Raw genomic sequence first — 22,322 nt, forward strand, 5'->3', positions numbered from 1 at the left:
TACAGGTTCCTGCTCCAACTGGAATTAAAATTGAAAACACAATCCATCTTGCTAATGATTCTGGCAGCCAGTAAGGGTTTCTGGAGTAACTAGCACTTTCTTTTGACTTTCAGAGCTTGATTCCATCTGCAGTGCATGTTCAGGGGTTACTGGAGCTGAGATAGCCACCTTAGCTCTTACTACTAAAATCTCAGGAAACACATTTGTACTCTGGGCTTCAACTCAAAATGCTACAGATAGCAAAGCTGACCTTCCCAAATAAATACACAAAGTGCTGTACAAATATTAACCAGTTAATCTTCACAAGTCTCCTGTGAGGTAAGTAACAGTATACACATTTTTACAGATACAGAAACAGATGCACAGAAATTAATAATTTTTGTGAGGCCACAGCAGTTAGTCAGAGCAGACCCAGATTATAGTTCAGACATTTCTAGATCGCAGCTTTATATAAAATGTGCAAGATCAAACTGCCACCACAGAACCTGTGGCTAATTGATAAAAGATGGACAGAGTCACAAGAAATTAGAAAAGTTGTCTCATTTCATAAAGCCAGTCAATATCATACAATCCATATTACACTGAACTCAAATGAAGCTGATGAGCATATTGTGTTGTCTGATGTCTCAACATGGCTAGAGCCACCTCTGCCCCCTCTTCTTGTCTTTCAGATATAGAGCTAGAAGAGGAAGAGATGACTCAAATGCCATGAAGTGTTCCATGCCAACCTGGCAATGCACACAACGTTGGCTGCTTGTCAACTTCAATCACTGAGGCATGTAGGGCAGCTGAGGGAGTGCACAGGCACTGTTGACTTTTCCAAGAACCCCATACTGAACAGCAAAGCAGCAAAAAGAAGGCCATTCTGAAAGTCTGCCCCACTAAAACTGGATGGCCTCTTCAAAAGCCACCAGCTGGTAGCTTCTTCACTCTTTTTTCTCCAACAGAAATATATGGTACTCCAACTACTTTGCCCTGTCCAGAGCAGCACAACGAGAGAAGACTTGCTTCACAGCACTGTCAGTGTATTGATGGAGTCAATGTATATAACATGGTGCGTTCCAAATAACAATCTCTCTATTCTTCGCAACATACCTATAGAATCTGGCTTATTTCTACCTGAAGGTATGTCTACGTTGCACAGTTAACCTGGGGTCTTACATGAATGCTAGCCTTAATCTTTCTACCATCCATACAAAAAAATAATAATCCTCTGATTTGAGTTTGGAGGTGCCTTAAATCCGGGCTAGCTTACCAGGCTGGGGGTTAGAAAATGGCCTCCACTTCAATTCGGGCTGGAATTCACCCACTTTTCAGTAAAGATGAAGGCTAAATCACTCAGTTGCTGACAATAATTCCGTGACCTTTGTACAATTTTCCCCAGAGGACAGATATGTTCTCCCTCAATTGACTGAGAAAGAAATCTAGAGCTTCTCAGCACAAAGAATCACGGGATGTGTTGCAGATGAACACAAGGAAGTGTAGAAACAGAAATACTTGCATTCAGGCTAGGATAACCTATATGATCAGACCTGGACACCAATCTCCTTGATTAACTGTGCAGTGTATACATATCCTTAATTAAAATAGGAGAGAGCACGGGATTGGTACTCAGGAGATCTGGGTTCTATTTCTGGCTCTGCCACTGGCCTTCTGGGTGACTTTGGGTAAGTCCCTCAGTTTTCCTGTCTGTAAAATGGGGATAATGAAACCAGCCTCCTTTGTAAAGTGCTTTGAGATCTACAGATGAAAAGTGCTATATAAGAGCTAAGTATTATTGGCCAAGATTGCAAGGCCTTAGTTAACTTGATAGCATTTCTCTGTTTGGCTGCAATACAATAATTTTTGAATATTGCATCTGATCAATTCCAAAATTTTGGGGAATGTTTTAGGCATCAGTGGGCAAAACCGTCATGATTTCAGTGAAAATCAGAAAACTAAAAAAGGGAAATGGAGAACACACGGAGCCCATGGCATCTGGTTAGCTGAGCTAACAGCTTTAAACACCTCTGTAATTGCCTCTAGATCTGAGAACTGGTTGAGGCAGTCATTAGCACCTTCCATCATAACAATACATCTCATTTTAGTTCTGCCCAACCTCCCAATACAGTTTCAAACAGCTGACATCCCAAGTCTAGAAATTCAGGAGCTGCACCACTGTAGCGCTGTAGTATAGATCCTTATGATAGCGCTGGAAGGGATTCTTCCATTGCTGTAGTAAAACAGCCTGTCTGAGAGGCAGTAGCTAGATAGACAAAAGAATCTTCCATTGACCTAGTGCTGTGTACACTGGGCTTGGCTTAACTACGTGTCTCAAGGGTGTGACTTTTTCACATCCTGAGCCAAGGTAGCTGCATTGACCTAATTTTCTAGTGTAGAGCAGCCCGGAGAACAAAGGAAAAAGAAGGGGAATAATGGGCACACACAGAGCTCCTGGCATAGGGGAAGAATGGAGGGGAGAGCATGGAAAGGGCACATGCAGAGCCCTGACATAAAGGAAATGGGGGCACACAGAATCACAGAATTGGAAGGGACCTCAAGAGATCATCTAGTCCAGTCCCCTGCACTCAAGGCAGGACTAAGTATTATCTAGACCATCCCTGACATGTTCAACCTGCTCTTAATCTCCAATGATGGAGATTCCACAGCCTCCCTAGGCAATTTATTCCAGTGCTTCACCACTCTAGCAGTTAGGATGTTTTTCCTAATGTTCAGACTAAACCGCCCTTGCTGCAATTTAAGCCCATTGCTTCGTGTCCTATCCTCAGAGGTTAAGAAAAACAATTTTTCTCCCTCCTCCCTGTAACAACCTCTCATGTACTTGAAAACTGTTATCATGTCCTCTCTCTTTTTTCTCTTTTCTAGACTAAACAAACCCAATTTTTTCAATCTTCCCTCAGAGGTCAGGTTTTCTAGACTTTTAATCATTTTTGTTGTTCTTCTGTGGACTTTCTCCAATTTGTCCTCATCTTTCCTGAAATGTGGCACCCAGAACTGGACACAATACTCCAGTTGAGGCCTAATCAGTGTGGACTAGAGCTGAAGAATTACTTCTCGTGTCTTGCTTACAATACTCCTACTAATACATCCTAGAATGATGTTTGCTTTTTTTTGTTGACTCATATTTAGCTTGTGATCCACTATGACCCCCAGATCCCTTTCGGCAGTACTCCTTCCTAGGCAGTCATTTCCCATTTTGTATGTGTGCAACTGATTGTTCCTTCCTAACTAGAGTACTTTGCATTTCTCCTTATTGAATTTCATCCTATTTACTTCAGACCATTTCTCCAGTTTGTCCAGATCATTTTGAATTGTAATCCTAACCTCCAAAGCACTTGCAACACTTCCCAGCTTGGTATCGTTCACAAATTTTATAAGTGTACTCGCAATGCTATTATCTAAATCATTGATAAAGATATTGAACAGAACCGGACCCAGAACTGATCCTTATGCCCTTCCAGCATGACTATGAACCACTGAGAACTACTCTCTGGGAATGATTTTCCAACCAGTAAAGCACCCACCTTATAGTAGCTCCATCTAGGTTGTATTTTCCTAGTTTGTTTATGAGAAGATCGTGCGAGGCAGTATCAAAAGCCTTACTAAAGTCAAGATATACCACATCTACCGCTTCCCCACCTAGCCACAAGGCTTGTTACCCTGTCAAAGAAAGCTATCAGGTTGGTTTGACATGATTTGTTCTTGACAAATCCATGCTGACTGTTATTTATCACCTTATTATCTTCTAGGTGTTTGCAAATGGATTGCTTAATTATTAATCACATAAAACTACAGGCAGGGTAGGGGACCTCTGTGTGGGGAGACTAGGGAGGACATGAAAAGCCCCTGGCATGGGGGGAGACATGGGAATCCTAGTATGGGCAGAAGAAGGAAAAGGGATGTATGGGGGAGAGTGGTGTACCTTGAGATGGGGAAGAAGGGGCAATGCGAAAGTATTCAGAGACCTTGGCAAAGGGCAAGTGCAAGAAGTCCCTGAAAAAGAAGGGATGGTAGAATGGCACCTGGGAGCTTGAGGGTGGAGTGGGGAAATGAGGAATACAAGTAGTCCTCTGGTGTGTGCAATTCTTTTGGCCTACAAAAGCAACTAAGTGTATGACCCCGTAGTTGTTATTATTATTACTAATCCAAAACATAATACAAACTACAATCTTTTCAAACTACGAACTCGCATCCTTACTATGAGCACAATTTTGACTGAAGAAAACAAAATCACTTCCAACAAAAGAAGCTGGATAGTTCCAGTATTCTCCAATAAAGCTGTGCAAATAGTTTGGGTAGAAATCTAAACCTGACAACCCAAGAACATTCTGAGTGAGGTTCAGACATTTGCATTGCCAATCATTGTGTCACCACATTGCAACATCAACACCATCAGCTCACTAGGAATGTAGGTTTCGGATAAACTTTGCTGAACTGTCTGGTAAACAGAAGAATCTGAACTTCTTCCAAGTTTGGTCACCCTCATTCTCCTGTCATTGTAAACAGTCAACAACTAATGAGCTGAACCTGGTTTCTAAGGGCTTGTCTACATTAGAAAGTTGTACCACTTTAACTACATTATAGTTAAAGTGGTACAATCAACACCCCCCCTCCACCGAGTGTAGATGCAGTTGTATTGGCATAAAGTGCTTTATACCAGCATAGCTATTCCTGTACAAGAAGGGGAATAATAGCTCTGGGATAGCTCTGTTCATACTAGAGCTTCTACTGTTATAAATATATTGTTAAAAAATAAAATCATACCCCTAATTGACACAGTTATATTGGTAAAACTTACAGGCAATTGTATCTTTTGTTCGTCTTGAGAGACAGATTCTTGAACACATCTCAGTTAAAGAGCCAATTGCTAGCATTATTAAACTCTAATAAAAGAGTATGAAAATGTAATGGAAGTTTGGTTGACAATGGGGAAAAAAAGAACTATAATCAGGAGGTGTATGTGTAAGAATCCAAGAGAGCAGGTGTCCCCTTGATAAGTATATTCTTCAGCAGACCAAAAGTGGGATAATCAGAGGGTCTCTCCAAGGCCCCAACATCTGTCTCCAAACTACTAGACAACTTAAACAAGAAAAATCTCCAAAAACTTTTGCCACCCTAGCCTCCTTTACACGACACATGCTGGACATGCTAGTTGTTATCCTCTACAGGAATATACTCACCGTTTCAGCATCTACAAAAAGAGTGGGGCATTCTGAACACGAAGTTAGCATTTGAGAAGAGCTCACAAACTTTGAGCCTATTCCTCGTAGGTTGTCACCAAGGTAACTGGCAGCATCACAAGTGAGGAAGCAGAACCTTTTCTGAATATTCTGTGAAACAAGATAGTTCTTATCACATTCATTGCTCATATACAAACGTCTTTCCTTTGCAAACACAATTGCATATATTCCTTCTTCATACAATAACAGCAAGTGCAAAAGAAACCATCCCCATGGGATGAAGTGAATGTTTGCCCAAGGATATTGAATAATAATTACTATTACACGGGACACAGTGCTCAGAAGTTTCTCCAGATAGGCAGCTGTGGAACTGGCCAGAGAATTCACATTTAGCAATGGAATTACAAACTGCTGCTGAAGTACCATGTTCTTGCTTGCGAGGATGATTCATTCTTTATAAACTACATACCCTCAAATAATATATGCTCAAATACATTTGTTAGTCTCTAAGGTGCCACAAGTACTCCTGTTCTTTTTATGTACCGTCATGTAGCTTTTTCTTGTTCCTGCTGATCACCAGTGTTGATCAATACATGAATTCTCTGCCCATTCTGGATACTGTTTTGTTAGTTCCCAATATCATGAAAGAGGTTTAGAGAAACCTCCTTGCTTGAACACCTCTGCTGCTTGGAAAGGCTCCAACAGTATAAAGTTGCATCTGGAAACTATTGTTCACACATTTTTTTGATATTTGAGTGGGGTACAACACCTAAAAGAGTACATAGTCTTGGTCTTCAAGGAGCATACTGCTCCTGTAACTTCTTTGTAATGACTTCCATTTAATAAATAATAGTAATAAAAAGACAGTTTAAGCCTTTCAAGAACTGAAACGATGCAAATATCACTGCCACAATATACCTCTGAGACCAAACATTCAGTAGGATTGACATTTAAAAAAAGGATGAGACAATGCATGGATTATTAGACTGCCCAAAGTTGCATTAGATAGGAAAAGGGATTTATAAACCCTCATGCCTTGGGGCACAAATCAACCATGGCCAGGGAGAAATCTCCCCTATTCCATAATTGTCCATTCCTGACTGTTCCTCTAAAGCACCTAATACTGGTTACTACCAGAGACAGGATACACAATTAGATGAACTACTGGTCTGATAAAGCAATTCCTCTGTTTCCCCCATTCTGCCTCTAGACTGAAGAATTACAATTTACACATTACACAGTAAATGGGTTAGATACTCTAATGTACTGAGTTTCTCCTCCATGCAGCAGAGATGAGGGGCTGTCAGGGAGCTGATTACAGCTCCTTGATTCTCTGCTTAGCTCTAGTGCAGAATATGCCAGCTAGCAACAGTCCCCAAGGGACTGTATGTCAGCTGAGAATAGCCAGAATACACAACGCTCCAGCCATGCTTGCGCCCCACTCTCTGTACCGATGGCTAAAAGGAATGGTTGCATAGGATGAGCCAATGACAGTTCTATGATTGATAATGACTCCCCCCACATGCCAGGGGAATCCTTAGCAGGGAATATAGGACAAGATTCCATTCCCTTTTCTCTACCAAAATGGGGCAGCATCTGGACTTATATTTTTAAATATTACAGTCTTATTCATTTTGGAACACAATTTTGTCTTTCACAAAACATGGTCAAGTCAATACTTTTTTTTTTTTTTAAAAAGAAGATAATTTTTAACATACAGATAGCTTTAGGATACATCAGCCAGATGTTTATGGAACATGATGATGCATAGGGCAAATTCACTATTCTGTCATCTTTATACATGCAGATGAGGTCGCAATAAAAAAAAGTTTAAAAGAAATTAATTAAGTGGTCTCCTATTTCTCATTTGTCCACATTACAACGACCTTCATTTGATTCAGACCGATTGACAGCCTATATTCATGGCAGACTCTGAATTAGAACTGGAAGGATGTTGTAGGTCAGAAACATGACACCTTGTTAGAACTGTGGCGGGACGCTTGAGTATCTACTTCTGCTATGAACTGGCTGAAGCCAGTGCTATTTGTTCCCAACTGTCATCAATTCCAATTTCACACCATATTTTTATGTTTTAAAGTATTATTTTCCTAGAAATGGTAACAGAATACATAGAAATCAACAGGAAATTATTTAATTAAAGCATAAGGAATAGATAGGTGAGCATGAACTGGACTAGCATTACTTTGAACCACTTAGCTTTTGATAAGAATTGACTTGAGGTGACTGCAAAACCTCTCCTTTCTTCTATGTCAGGGGTGTTCAGACTCAGTCTAATCTTACATAGACATATGACAATCTTCAGAAGTTTGAGAGCCGGGGCATGCCGGCTAGAGTTCAGGGCTTCAGCCCTGTGGGGAGGAAGGTCTGGGGGCTTCAGCCCCATGAGAGGTGCCTGTTGGGGCTGAATCCCCAAGCCCTAGGAGGCGCGCCCCACAGGGCTGATGCACCGAGAGCCCTCTGCCTGCTGGGTAGAAGCCAGAGGCGACACATGGGGCAGAGGGCGTACTATGTCATCCCCTCCACCCCCTGTTTTTTTGCCAGGGTTTGCTGGCCCTGCTCGGTCACATGGTGCAGCAGGGCCCACTCCCTGCATGGCAGCTGTTGGAACCAGCAAGCTGGTAGCTGCACCCTGGGGAGAGGCAGCAACAAACAGCTGGGAGCTGCAGGAAGAGCCGCTGCCTCTCCCCATGGAACTAAAGAAGTGGCCCCTCTCTTCAGTTCCCAGTTGTTTGCTGCTGCCTCTCCACACAGACTTAACATCTGGGAGCCACAAGGAGGGGCTACTGAGGGTAAGGGGGGGCTGATTCAGGCTGTTGGTGGGGGGCTGAATCTTTAAATTGTGTCCCCCACACTTTCTTGGCAGACACCAGTCATTCCTGGCAGAAGCCCCTAGCCTCACCAACCCACTGCAGGGCAGAAGCCCCCAGGTCCCCTCTCTCAGTCTGGCAGGCGGGGGGTGGGGAGGGGGCTCCGCGAAGAGCTGCATGTGACTTGCGACGCATGGTTTGGCCTCCCCTGTTCTATGTGTATCACAAAGTTCCTAAGGCTACAACAAAACATATTACTGGAAAGCAAACGTGTTTATTTTATTTTGTGGTCACAACTTTCCAAAGCATTTTAGCTGTAGATTAATCAAAACCTGGTTCAGACTAGGAGTCCTCACTCCTTCATTTCCTTCCCCTTCCAACAAACTGCTCTTTTACAGTTATTCACAAATACGACATTCATTCATACTATAGCTCAGCAGGCAAAGTGAGCACCTACACGATGCTGTGTTCCAACCAGTAGGAGGTGTTCCTGTTATGTGCATCCAACCTCCTTGTAGAAAGGGGTGCCATGTCCCTGCTGCACCAGAATTCCAAAAGCTCCTAGAGTGACTATTGTCAAATCTGGGTTTCTTGTAATCCTACCATTAAACAGGAACTGCCATGCTGGATCAGATCAGTAGTCAGGGCCATCCCTACCCATATGCAAAGTATGCAGCTGCATAGGGCACCAATTTCCTGGTGCCCTACACAGCTGTGTGCTGCTCCAGTCCCTGCTCTGCCTCTTCCCCATGGCCTGACCCTGCTCTGCCCCAGCCCCACCTCTTCCCACCCTGGCTCTGCTCCAGCCCCACCCCTACTCCAGCCTTTCCTCTGAGGACTCAGCAGGAGTTGGGTGTCCTGCACTCACTGGCGGCGGTAAATGGAGCAAACTGGCCCCTGCCCATTCCGTGCCGCTGGCGAGTGCTGGGGGGCCGTCCCACCTGCCCCCAAGTCTGGGAGCCACGGGAGCAGAGTGGAGCGGGTTGGGGCTGGCTCGCTCCACTTCCTGCTGCCCCCTGAGTGTAGGGTCGGGCCTGCCCTGCACTCACCAGGCGGCAGGAAGTGGAGCGACCTGGCCCCAACCCTCTCCACTCCACTGGCTCGTGCTGGGGCGCAATTTCCCCCTGCCCCCCAAGCCTGCTCCTGCCCCCCTGCAGAAGCCTGGGGCCAATGCCACCCCCACTCCCGCGGAGGCTTAGGGCCCCACACAGCCTCCCCCTTTGCCTTTGTCCTCATGGATTTTCATCCTATTTATTTCAGGCCATTTCTCCAGTTTGTTAAGAGCTGTTAGAGAAGAGAGCATCTAGAGGAAATACAATATTGGGCACACCAGACCTGGAAACATTTCTACTTTTGAAGGTGGTTTACTACTGCCCAGGAGTACAGATTAAACTTCCAGAGAATAGTCGAGTTCTATGCCTGAGAACCATCTAGCAGCCAGACTTTGAGGTGAAGAGCGGCCAGACTGGGGTGAGTTATGGTCCCTGAGCTCTGAGTCGAGAGATCTGCTGCCAGAGGGAGGTGGAAAGTCATCCGAAGAAAGAGGTAAAGCGGGTCCTGGAACCAAACTTGGCACAGCCAGGCCAAAGGTATGAGCATCACTACTGCGTGATCTTGTTTCATCTCGTATTAGAGGTGTTGGAGATAGAAATATAGGAGTGTGTGAGGTTAGGTGATGAGGAGGACATTCCCCAGGGAGTTGTGACACTCCTCTTCCTCACTTTGAGCAAAAAAAGTGGTGGCATTTTGCATTGGAGAGTGTTGCAAAGTGTTGAGTGTTGAGAAGTCCCCAGGACTGCCAGGTGTTCTGGAAGACCGAGTCATTGAGTTCCCACTTGTGGTCCTGGTGGAAGTGCCAGCTGAGGGAGTCCACTATGGTGTTCTGCAGGCCCACTAGGGAGACCACTGAGATGTCTGTGAGGCAGGAGATGCACCAGTTCCAAAGGCTCATGGCTTCTGTGCATATGGACTGGGATTTCGCTCCCCCTTGGCAGCCTGTATATTACACTATTGTCCTGTTGCTCAGCATCACCTTGATTGAATGGTCTTCAATGCTGGGGAGGAAGTGCTGCCACACATAGTGAACTGCCATGAGTTAGATGATATTGCTATGGAGAGATGACTCCTGGAGAGCCCATTTGCCCTGGGCTGTGGAGTCCAAGAGTTGAGCAAACCATCCCAGTAGGGAGGCATCCACAGGGATGACTTCAATGGTGGTGGACATGGAAAAGGGACCCCTGCATTTGCAAGAGTCCTTCTACTGGGTTAAGAAGACAAGTACTTACTAAGGTAAGGTGAGCTGTTTGATGAGCCAGTTTCTCTTGGGGGTATAAGCCATCCTGAGCCATGCCTGAATGCAATGGAGGTGCTGTCCATGAGGCATCACAAATGTGCAGGCCAATATGTGGCCTAATAGCTACAGGCATGTCCATACTGTGGACTGAGGACTCTGTTGCCGTGTGGTAACCAGTCTAGCCATTGTGACAAACCTGTCTGCTGGCAGGTAGGCTCTGGCAGTTGAGGAGTCTAGAGCAGCTCCAATAAATGCTATGTGGTATACCAGGGTTAGGGTGAACTTGTCTTGATTCAAACAAAGTGAAAGACGGCAAAGGCCTTCGGAAGTGAGCAGCCCTTGAGGAGCCAGTCATTTAGGTGGAGAAAGTCGATTAATACTCAGTGGCACAGGTTTGGCCATGACAATGGAGAGGAATTTGGAAAAGACCCTTGAGGCAGCTGAAAGGCCAAAGGGTCCCAGTACTGGTAGTGATCTGTATCAATGACGGAGCACAGGAAGAGTCTGTGGGACAGGTGCATAGGTACATGAAAATACATGTTCTGGAGATCGAGAGAATGAACCAGTCCCTGGGATCCAAGGATGGCATTATTGTTGCTAGGGTTACCATCTTGAAGCGCTGCTAAAAGATGAAAATATTCTAAGTCCTCAGATCCAGGATCAGTCTCCAGCAACCTTTCCTCTTGGGGACCAGGAAGTACCTGGAATAGATTCCTCTTGCAGTGAATTCTGGGGGAACTGACTCAGTTGCCCCCAGGAGAAGGAAAGATTGGACCTCCTGCCTCAGAGGAGACTCTTGTGAGAAAGGGCCCTGGAAGAGGGACAGGGAACAGGAGGTGACTAGAGGGAACAGAACAGACTAGAACAGAGTATATCCTGATGAAACCATGTCCAGGATCCATTTGTCTTACACAATGCACTCCAGGGCAGGCAAGAAATGATAGAGATGATTCTAGAAAGGTGGGTGGAGGGTGGTTTCTCACAGCATGAGATTCAGAGAAGGAGCTGGTTTGTGACCCTTGACTGGGTAATCAAAACTGTTTTTGTCAAAATCACTGAATGAGACGTGATGGTTGCACAGGGCCCTTTCTTGTGTGGTTTGAACTCCTTTTGAGGTGGCTCTGTAGGCCTTGTCTAGGCCTGCTATGCATTGGCTTGTAAAGTTGAGCTATCTCGGATTTACTGAACCATTTTTTCATCGCAGGCATGTATATCTCGAGGGATTGCAGAGTTGCTCTAGAATCATTTAGGCTATAGAGAGAGGTGTCAATGTCACTGCTGAAGAGGTTTGGCCCCTTAAAAGGGCGGTCCTTGATAGCATTCTTTACCTCCATGAGAAGACTGGCTGTTTGGAAATAGGACACTCTGTGCATGACTATAGTCACCATCAAGGCTGTGTCAGCTGCATCAAGAGTGGCCTGCAGACAAGCTTTGGCAATGGTCTGCTCTTCAAAAATAAGGGCATGTGATTGTTCTCTTTAGTGACCACCTGTTGCAGGACCAAAATGTGTGAATTTTGCACAATTAGTAGAGTCATATTTAGTCCTGAAGGATTGATAACTTGCAATCCTCAACTGTAGAGCAGTGGAGGAGTGGCTTTTTCACCCCAGCAAGTCCAGGTGTTTGAATTCTTAATTGACGGGTGGAGGAGAAATCCATTTGCCATGGGCGAATCTTTCATTGATAGTATACACTACCAAAGAGTCGGGGGAAGGGTGGGAGAAAAAAAAATACTCCAGGGCCTTAGCTGGTAGAGTATTTTTTGTCTGCCCTCTTGCAGATAGATGAAATGCTAGCAGGTATTTGTCATACAGTGTGGGTTAGAGCCAGCAGTGCCTCACTGATTAGGCAGAGCAATTTTTTTCTGGGAGTGGAATCTAAAATGTCCATCTGAGAGTGCTGAGTCTCCTGGATTTCCTGGGGGGGGAATCTGCAGTGACAACAATTCTTTTTACGACGTCCTGAAAGGATCTGAAGTCATTGGCATAGGTTGGTGTGGGAATTATGACCACCTCATTAGGGGAGGAGGAGGATGGTAGCATCTCCTCCTCAGCCACTTGCTCTTGTGGTGGAGGGTCTTTCAGTATCAGTGGCTGCTGAAGTTTCAGAGGTTGCTGTTTGGTAAATGGCTTCTTGTGAGCAGGTACCCTGTAGTAATCTTTGTATGGGGCCCAGGGCTTCCAATAAGCCCACTGTGGTGGTCATAGCGAAAGGGGCAGGGCCCAAGGCTACTCTGACCAAGGATGGTGAGAATGTTTGCTGGTCACAGATCAGGTCTTGTAGTTGGGAAATACCTCCAGAGAACAATGGAAGGGGAAAGAGGCAGAGTCCTGGACAGACAGTCTGAATCTGAGGACATGTCTTCTTCTGTATCTACAGGGAGAGCCTCTGCATCAGTACCAGAGCTCTTATCAGTACCAGAGCCCGAGGAGGCAGAGACAATCAAGTCAGCACTGGCACACAGGATCTTGTGCTAAGGTGTAACAGCATAGATGAGGGCTCCGGCTCCAACCAATGGGACAATACCAGGAAAGGATCCCTCTTGGTACCCCACAGAAGGGGAAAGCCTGGTTCTTCTGTGATGAAGAGGTCCTCATGGGAGAGGACCATAGTTGGTACTAGAGAGCGTGGAGGGTACACTTCAGCCTATCCTTCCTCATCTTGTGAGATCTGTTTTTAAAGCTGGTGTAAGCCTTGCACATAGACAGGATGTGGGATTCTCCAAAGCAGTGGAGGCAACTGGAATGCCCATTGTTGAGGAGGATAAATTCTAATTCAAGATGCCTTGAAAATTGCACAGCTTTCGCTAAACACAGTATGAGGTTGACAGACTGCTCCAAACAAGGATTTTGTTGCACAATCAACTATGTTGGCAGTATTTTACATTGCAAACTTAGCACATTTGGACTTGTTTGTGAAACTTCCCATTGGCCTGGATCAACAGTCTTATATTATGAAGTTAGCAAATATGTGGCAAAGTTCTATGGTGCAAAAACAATCAATTTTTGGACAAGCCAGGAACTAGATGAAAAAAGCTTGTGGAAGATGGTGTCCCTGTGCTTTCAACTGAAAGAAGAGAATACTGCCATTTCATGGGGTTAAAAATACTCCTAGCTTGCAATGCTAGCTTGAAGATGCTAGTTTCCTCCCAAAACAAGGACACAGAGACTCAAGTTACTAGGCCCTCTAGCCAAGGAAATAAATGAGTTGCAGAGAATGCACAAGACTGACCCAAATAATGAAAACTTCCTACATTTTCTAATCAATGCCAAATATAAATATAATGAATGCTTATCTAGCCACGTCAAATTTACACTCAACAGGGTCAAATAAAGATACTATGAATGGGGCGATAAAGCAGGTGAACTACTTGCCTGAAGACTTACAATGGATCTAGTCAACAATATTTGTTCCTTATTACAAGATGATAGCCATCCTTGAAGCAATAGATGTAAATAACAATTTAAGCAATTCTATCAAGCTTTATATAAATCAGACAACCAGTGTGGCTCTAATAAATGTGATCATTTTGTTGAAGGTCTACCTTTTAATTACTGTACCTCAGAACTCATGCTCTTTATGGACAAAGCTTTCATAACACAAGAGATCGAACAGGCTATAAAAAAATGAATTCCAAGAAGGCCCCTGGAATAGATGGCTTTCTGGCAGATTTCTACAAAATGTTTTTTAATCAGCTTATCTTCTAGTCTTTCAAAGGTCTTCACTGAAATATTCCAAAAGGAACCACATCTCATGACATGAGAACTGCTTTAATTACTCACAGATTAAAGAACAAAGATGGCCGCAACTGTGGCGACTTCTGCCCCATATCTCTATTAAACATAAACTGCAAAATAACTGCGAAAATTTTACTGACACAACTGGACACCATCATCCCATCAATTATACACGCAGATCAGGTAGGTTTCCTTGAAGGAAGATTGGTTGCGATAATACAAGAAAAATCGTGCACTTCATCCAACAAACTCAGATTTCAGATGTTTCCTCCATAGCTTTATCTCTAGGTGCAGAGAAGGCCTTTGATAGAGTTGAATGGCCTTATATAATGGCTGTCCTAAAAAAAACTGGATTTGGACCAGTATTCCTGAACTGGGTCAGCGAATCATACAACTCTCCCCCTGCTTCACTATCAACTAATGGAATTACTTCTCCCACATTTCACACAAGACAGGGCTGTCCCGTCACCCTTCTTTTATTATCTCTCTCTGGAATCACTGGCAATGCACATATCTCAGGACTCAGCCACTGAAGGTGTGACTATGGACAGGAAAGAACACAAAATCAGTTTATATCCTAATGACATTTTTTGTACAATTGAAGGATCCATCCTCATCATTCCCGTCACTGTTGAATGTAGTTGACATTTTTTGAGAGATCTCTGGTTTTCACATTAGCTCGAATAAATCAGAAGCAATGGATATTTTCAGAAGACCAGATCCTTCTCAGTTTCAGCATTTTCCATTTCAAATATGCAAGGAAATAACTTAATTAGGTGTTAAGATATATCCTAAGCTTCCAAAAATATTTTCTATAAATATGGACTATATATTAAAAGAAATTTCCAAGGATGTAGAGAGGTGGCATCTCCTCCTTCTTTCTTTACTGGGGAGAACAGAAATATCCAAAATGAATATCTGCTCAAGATTGACTTACTGTATATACTCGATCATAAGCCAGTTCGTTTATAAGCTGACCACCCCCCAAGATGGACAGCCGGCTTTGGTGGGCCAGACTGGGCGGTGCAGCTGCAGCATGTTCCAGTGGGCTGGGCCAACTGGCACGGCCGCAGTGTGCTCCAACGGGTCGGGCGGCACGGCCACAGCCTGCTCTGGGGGGCAGGACAGAGTGGCAAAGCTACAGTCTACCAGCCCCGGAGCTGCAGCTGCTTCAGAGGCTGTAGGGAGAGCAGCATGGTCAGAAAGGAGCACAGACACTGCCAGCTTAAGTGCAAGAGTGTAATAAGAAAAGCCAAAGAGGAGTTTGAAGAACGGCTAGCCAAAAACTCCAAAGGTAATAACAAAATGTTTTTTAAGTACATCAGAAGCAGAAAGCCTGCTAAACAACCAGTGGGGCCCCTTGACGATCGAAATACAAAAGGAGCGCTTAAAGATGATAAAGTCATTGAGGAGACACTAAATGGATTCTTTGCTTCAGTCTTCACAGCTGAGGATGTTAGGGAGATTCCCAAACCTGAGCCGGCTTTTGTAGATGACAAATCTGAGGAACTGTCACAGATTGAAGTGTCACTAGAGGTGGTTTTGGAATTAATTGACAAACTCAACATTAACATGTCACCGGGACCAGATGGCATTCACCCAAGAGTTCTGAAAGAACTCAAATGTGAAGTTGCAGAACTATTATCTAAGGTTTGTAACCTGTCCTTTAAATCGGCTTCGGTACCCAATGGCTGGAAGTTAGCTAATGTAACGCCAATATTTAAAAAGGGCTCTAGAGGTGATCCTGGCAATTACAGACTGGTAAGTCTAACATCAGTACCGGGCAAATTAGTCGAAACAATAGTTAAGAATAAAATTGTCAGACACATAGAAAAACATAAACTGTTGAGCAATAGTCAACATGGTTTCTGTAAAGGGAAATCGTGTCTTACTAATCTATTAGAGTTCTTTGACGGGATCAACAAACATGTGGAGAAGGGGGATACAGTGGACATAGTGTACTTAGATTTCCAGAAGGCTTTGACAAGGTCCCTCACCAAAGGCTCTTACGTAAATTAAGCTGTCATGGGATAAAAGGGAAAGTCCTTTCATGGATTGAGAACTGATTAAAAGACAGGGAACAAAGGGTAGGAATTAATGGCAAATTCTCAGAATGGAGAAGGGTATCTAGTGGTGTTCCCCAAGGGTCAGTCCTAGGACCAATCCTATTCAATTTATTCATAAATGATCTGGAGAAAGTGGTAAACAATGAGGTGGCAAAGTTTGCAGATGATACTAAACTACTCAAGATAGTTAAGACCAAAGCAGATTGTGAAGAACTTCAAAAAGATCTCACAAAACTAAGTGATTGGGCAACAAAATGGCAAATGAAATTTAATGTGGATAAATGTAAAGTAATGCACATTGGAAAAAATAACCCCAACTATACATACAATATGATGGGGGCTAATTTAGCTACAATGAGTCAGGAAAAAAGATCTTGGTGTCATCGTGGATAGTTGTCTGAAGATGTCCACGCAGTGGGCAGTGGCGGTCAAAAAAGCAAACAGGATGTTAGGAATCATTAAAAAGGGGATAGAGAATAAGACTGAGAATATATTATTGCCCTTATATAAATCCATGGTAAGCCCACATCTTGAATATTGTGTACAGATGTGGTCTCCTCACCTCAAAAAAGATATTCTAGCACTAGAAAAGGTTCAGAAAAGGGCAACTAAAATAATTAGGGGTTTGGAGAGGGTCCCATATGAGGAAAGATTAAAGAGGCTAGGCCTCTTCAGCTTGGAAAAGAGGAGAATAAGGGGGGATATGATAGAGGTATATAAAATCATGAGTGTTGTGGAGAAAGTGGATAAGGAAAAGTTATTTACGTATTCCCATAATACAAGAACTAGGGGTCACCAAATGAAATTAATAGGTAGCAGGTTTAAAATAAATAAAAGGAAGTTCTTCTTCACACAGCGCACAGTCAGCTTGTGGAACTCCTTACCTGAGGAGGTTGTGAAGGCTGGGACTATAACAATGTTTAAAAGGGAACTGGATAAATTCATGGTGGCTAAGTCCATAAATGGCTATTAGCCAGGAAGGGTAAAGAATGGTGTCCCTAGCCTCTGTTCATCAGAGGATGGAGATGGATGGCAGGAGAGAGATCATTTGATCATTGCCTGTTAGTTTCACTCCCTCTGGGGCACCTGGCATTGGCCACTGTTGGTAGACAGATACTGGGCTAGATGGACCTTTGGTCTGACCCAGTACGGCCATTCTTATGTTCTTATGTTCTAAGCAGAGCGACTCTGGCACTGCCTCTTCCCTTCTGGCTCTGCTGGCTGTGCTGCTTCTCCTTGCTCCCTCTGTTGGGGGGAGGGGCTGTGTTCCACCTCCCCCTCTCCATATCCATTCATAAGCCAACCCCCTTCTCAGGTGCTTCCCTTTTTTACTAAAAAAATTTGGCTTATGAACAAGTATATACAGTATATTATTAGTCTATTGCCTTTCAAAGTCTTTCTTTCACTCTTTGTCGAATAAACAGGTTTATGGTGGAATTTACATGGGATATAAAACAGCCTCACTTGTCACAATGGACTCCTGAAAAATCCTGGGCAACTGGAGGTTACATGGGGTTGCCATTTTTATCTATGTTATCCAGCATTCCAATTGTGTCTTATTGTAAGGTGATTTCACTCTAGTGGCTCTGTATACACATTGGCCTGGTTTGAGATAGAAAAAAGTTCAGGTATACTGTTCAGTTCTTGCTCTTCTTTTATATATCTTAAGAGGCTATCCACACTCTTAAGGAAAAATCCAGTCATTGTATCTATATGGCACATCCTGTAACATATTAAGATAATTAAAGCATCCAATCTTACTAATTCTCTTCTCGTACCACTACGCGATAACCCACTCCTCAGTATCAAAGCCAACTCTATGCTTAAAACAATTTGGATAGAAAAAAGAACTAACAAAAATTAAAGACCTCACACAAAATGATAGACTGGCCTTCTTAGACAACATGTGTAACAAATATCAGCTATCACTGTTTCATGGTTCCTTCTTTCTGCAGCTATGCTCAAGGATTCATGCACGGATGGGGACAACTGGTCCATTTCAACTCTCTCACCTCTAGAAGAACATGTTAAGAAATATGGAAACAAGCGTCATTTTGTAGGAGTTACTGATATGTGGTTTAAGGCTTTGCAGTAACCTCTGTCTTTGTCTCAGTCTCAGTCTCAGTCACAAATAATAATGATAAAAAGAACTTAGCCTCACTATCACAACAGAAACCTAGAAGGATATCTGGCTTAATATGAAAGATACTTCAAGTTTTTTATCCTTGCGATTCTTCCAGAGCAAGATATTAAAAAGGTACTACAGTAACTCCCCACTTAACGTCCTCTCGATTAACATTGTTTCGATCTTACGTCCCAGCTCCATTACAGAACACACTCATTTAAAGTTGTGCAATGCTCCACTATAATCTTGTTTGGCTGCCTGCTTTGTCCACAGCTGGCAGCCCCCGTATCTGCTCTCCTATGCCCCCCTGCAGCTCCTCTGGCCTGCCGGCGGACCCCACAGATCAGTGCCTTCACCCTGCTCCCCCCCGCTTCCTGCCCGCAGCAATCAGCTTGTTTGCGGCGTTCAGGAGGCAAGAGGGAGGGGGAGGAGTGAGAACTCAGCATGCAGGCTCCCCCTCCCTCCCCTGCCTCCTGAACACAGCAAACCAGCTGATTGTCGCAGGCAGGAGGCAGGGACAGAGGGGGGAGGAGCGAGGACATGGTGTGCGGAGTAAAGGGGGAGGAGGTGGGGGGGAGAAGAGGCAGGTTAAGGATGGGGGTTATGGGGGAGGGGTGCAGTGGGTGGGCTGAGGGTTGAGCCCCCCCACCGCTGATGCTTGCACAGTAGGGCTAGCTGCGGCTGCTGCTGCGCAATGTGTTTCTCCTAGCCTATAGCACCTTCAGCCTCCTTGCCTGCCTCATTGTCTGCAGTGCCAGTGGGCTGTGCCTGTGTGGGGTAAGGCGGGGACACCTCCCATTGCTTTGTACTCAGCAATGATGATTGTAGTATTAAATTGTTTCTTTAAAATTGTTTAAAATGCATATAATGCCTTTTCTCTGGCAAAAAAAATTTCCCTGGAACCTAGCCCCCCCCATTTACATTAATTCTTATGGGAAATTGGATTCGCTTAACATTGTTTCGCTTAAAGTTGCATTTTTCAGGAACATAACTACAACGTTAAGTGAGGAATTACTGTATTGAACTCCAGGACATTTGTTTAAGTCAGGGATCTCAAATGCCTGGCCCATTGGGCCATCTACGGCCCGCAAGCCTCCCCAGTGTGGCCCGCAGGGCTCCAGCAGTTTTGGGGCCAGGTCTCTCCCTTGGCCCCACCTGCCGCCCCCTGTCGCCCCCCATTCAGAGGCCCCAGCAGCTCAGCGGAGCTAAGCAGTGTTTGCTTGCTTGCTCCAGTGGCTGCTGGCCCCTCCCTGCAGTCCAGGGGTGGGGCGGGGCTGTGCCTGCTTGTGCTGCCCGCGCCCCGAGCGACCCTGTGGCCAATGGGACACTGCTGGGGCAGTGCCTGGGGGCAGAAGTGCATGGAGGCCCCCAGGCCCACCCTGCCTTGGAGTCACAGATAAGCGCCAAAGCCCCACTCCCTCCCAGAGCCTGCACCCCTTTCCCCTTCCCACACACTCCCTCACACCTCCAAACTACCTCCCAGAGCCTGCACTCCAATCCCCTACCCCAGACCTCCTCACCCACCCAAACTGTCTCAGAGCCTTAGGCAAGTGGGGTGGGGGCAGAGTTTTTTGGGGAGCAGGTTCTGGGTAGCATGAGTGACACTGGCCCTCCGGGATGATTTGAGGGGATTGCAGGAACCTTTAGTGGCCAAAAAATAGTTATTTTGAAAAAATGGAAATCTGCAATTCCTCCCTCATACACAGACTGGCTGAGCCAGCTCTCTGCTACTGCATTAACGGAAAAAAATACTATCTACTAGAAATGCTTGGGAAAAATATGAAGATGTTTGTTTACACATGAAACTATTGCATATTTTTGCAGTTTAGTATGTATTAGTCTCCAGTACTCAAAGGTTTATGTTCTCACTTATTTATCTATTTAGTCACTTTAATAATTGATGCCCTGAACGTCTCCTATGGGTTCAGTTTTGTTTGTTTTTGTTTTTTTCCATGTTTTGCAAATAATTAATATTGAATTTTGTTATTTATATGCTACTTTCATCTTGTGCATGTATTTTTATTTATGTTGAGTTTCATTATGTGTTTATATTTTATACAAAAATAAAAATAAAGTTAAAAGATGAAAATTCTAGTTTGCTAATATTATGAATCACCTTTTCTTTTGTTGTATTTAGTTTAGCATTGCTGTTATTAAAATGTCTTCGGGAAACTATGTTGTACATTTAGCATCCAGCATCATGCTGAGGAGAGTAGAAAGACTAAAAATCAAGAATGGAGCAGACAGGCACAACAGCCAATCATTTTGTGCATAGTTGTGCTTTCAATTAGAGAAAAACAGTGTCCTTATTTGTAATGTTTAGGGGGACACTGTACACAGTATAATTTATTATTTTAGTTTTCAGGTTTGCATGCCCTCAATCCCCTTTCTCTCCTCAAAAAAAGAGACTGTCAGGACACTTTGAATAGATGCTTATTATTTTACAGCAAGTCAAATTTTGGTCTATCAACATCTATAGCTAGTATATTTAGCAAGGGAAGAAACACAGAGCTAATTTTTAAACGTGGGTGCCTACAGTAGCCTAAATCTACACTGAAGTGCCTAAAATGGTTATTTTCCAGTAGTTGCTTAAAAAAAGGACTTAGGTCCATAACTTTAGGCATCAAAGCTTGAAAATGGAGCCCAGAGATTGGTTGCAGTGTTTAAAGCCTAAAGGAAGGCAGCAAAAGAATAGAGTGTGAACCTAGAGGAAATAGGGAGGAAAATATGTTTTAATATGGGTGTTGTTTCCTTTTTTTGAGGGAATGGATGTATTCTTAAATTGATGTAAAGATGCTTAGACATTATGGCAATAAGCAACTTAGAACTGTGAATAGTAATCAAGGCCCCATGTACTCTGTGGCCAACTGAACCTAAATTGTGCATGAAGGTTCCTGGATTCTGTGGCATACTGAAGAAGCAGACTAGAAACTGTGCAGTAGCGTCATTTTAAAAAAATCAAGCTGTGTAATGAATTAAATATGAAAATAATCAGCCAGAGTAGCCCTGGTGACAGCTAGTTTGATATTAAATGCAAATTATTTTAAATTGTCCTCACATTTTCAATTTTTGTGATGGTGCAGATTTTTAAACTGGCAACATATAAAAGTTGCCAGAAGGAAGCAGAAGGTTTTAGGAGCTGGGTAGGGGATGGTAGAAGCTCTGGCATGTGGGGAAGCATGGAAGGGACTTTAGAATTTTGGGATAAGAACATGAGCTGGATTATTACCAGCAAAACAATTAACAGTGTTAGATATTTAAACAGTCATCTTTAGGTTTCAGAGTTAGTTGTCCTTTCAGATAAATGGGGTATTTAACATCTTTCACAGCTATTGTTTCAGGCTATCTGCAGACTCGAGATAAAAAAAGTGTAAAATGATAGTATTTTCCTAAGGTTATCTTCAGGTCTAGATACACAATATTTTAGAGGAAAACTGTGATCCTAGGACACATTTATGCAGCAGAGAGTATATTCTGTGGCCAAGTAACCATGCAATACAGGAGGTTAACACAACATACTAAGTAATTAATTACTACTACTATTTAATAATGTACTGGGGGCGCAGGCGTCTATGTGCTCACCTAAAGGTATTGTTTTAGAATTTCAAATCTATTTTCTTACCTTAAACAGAGAGGAGAACACATGAAATGTATAAACTGCACAGGATCCATCAGAATCGCACATGAGTTGGTTGATATGACTACGCCAGGCTTCTTCTGCATCATCACATGCAGCTGGCTGAAATGCAGCAAGGATGGCAGAAAAGAACGGAGAGGGAGGAGGGGAGGCATTTCTGTCACCTTCACCAAAACTGGAGGAGAAGAGAAAAATAAACCATCTAACTCTATAATTCAAATACATCCAAAAGAGACTGTAGATAAGATGCTAAAAATATGTTTTACAAGTAAGTGTTTTTCAATTATTAATTTTATCTTTCTTTTTCTTTTTGTGTATTGAATACATTCAAAAGGTTGAGCTTAAGCATCTGCAGCACACATTACTGGTATAAGATAATGTTGTCTTAGTAACATATGCACAATTATCTACAATATTTTAAAGTACTGGTTCTCAAAGCCGGTCCGCCGCTTGCTC

At 43.6% G+C, this 22,322-nt stretch overlaps 1 protein-coding gene across 6 annotated transcripts in view; it reads right to left on the reverse strand.

The window, feature by feature from the left end:
- The window catches only part of FRY (FRY microtubule binding protein), a 392,912-nt gene that overhangs the window by 17,258 nt on the left and 353,332 nt on the right, over positions 1–22,322 (reverse strand). For all 6 annotated transcript variants that reach the window (XM_050937091.1, XM_050937094.1, XM_050937090.1 and 3 more), the window contains 2 exons: positions 21,852–22,041; positions 5,181–5,330 (listed from right to left, as the gene is read on the reverse strand). In XM_050937091.1, coding sequence (XP_050793048.1) covers positions 5,181–5,330; positions 21,852–22,041 — 340 coding nt within the window. The remainder of the gene's footprint in view (positions 1–5,180; positions 5,331–21,851; positions 22,042–22,322) is intronic.

This window comes from Gopherus flavomarginatus, chromosome 1 (genome assembly GCF_025201925.1).
Source record: "Gopherus flavomarginatus isolate rGopFla2 chromosome 1, rGopFla2.mat.asm, whole genome shotgun sequence".
In the NCBI taxonomy this organism is placed as follows: Eukaryota; Metazoa; Chordata; order Testudines; family Testudinidae; genus Gopherus; species Gopherus flavomarginatus.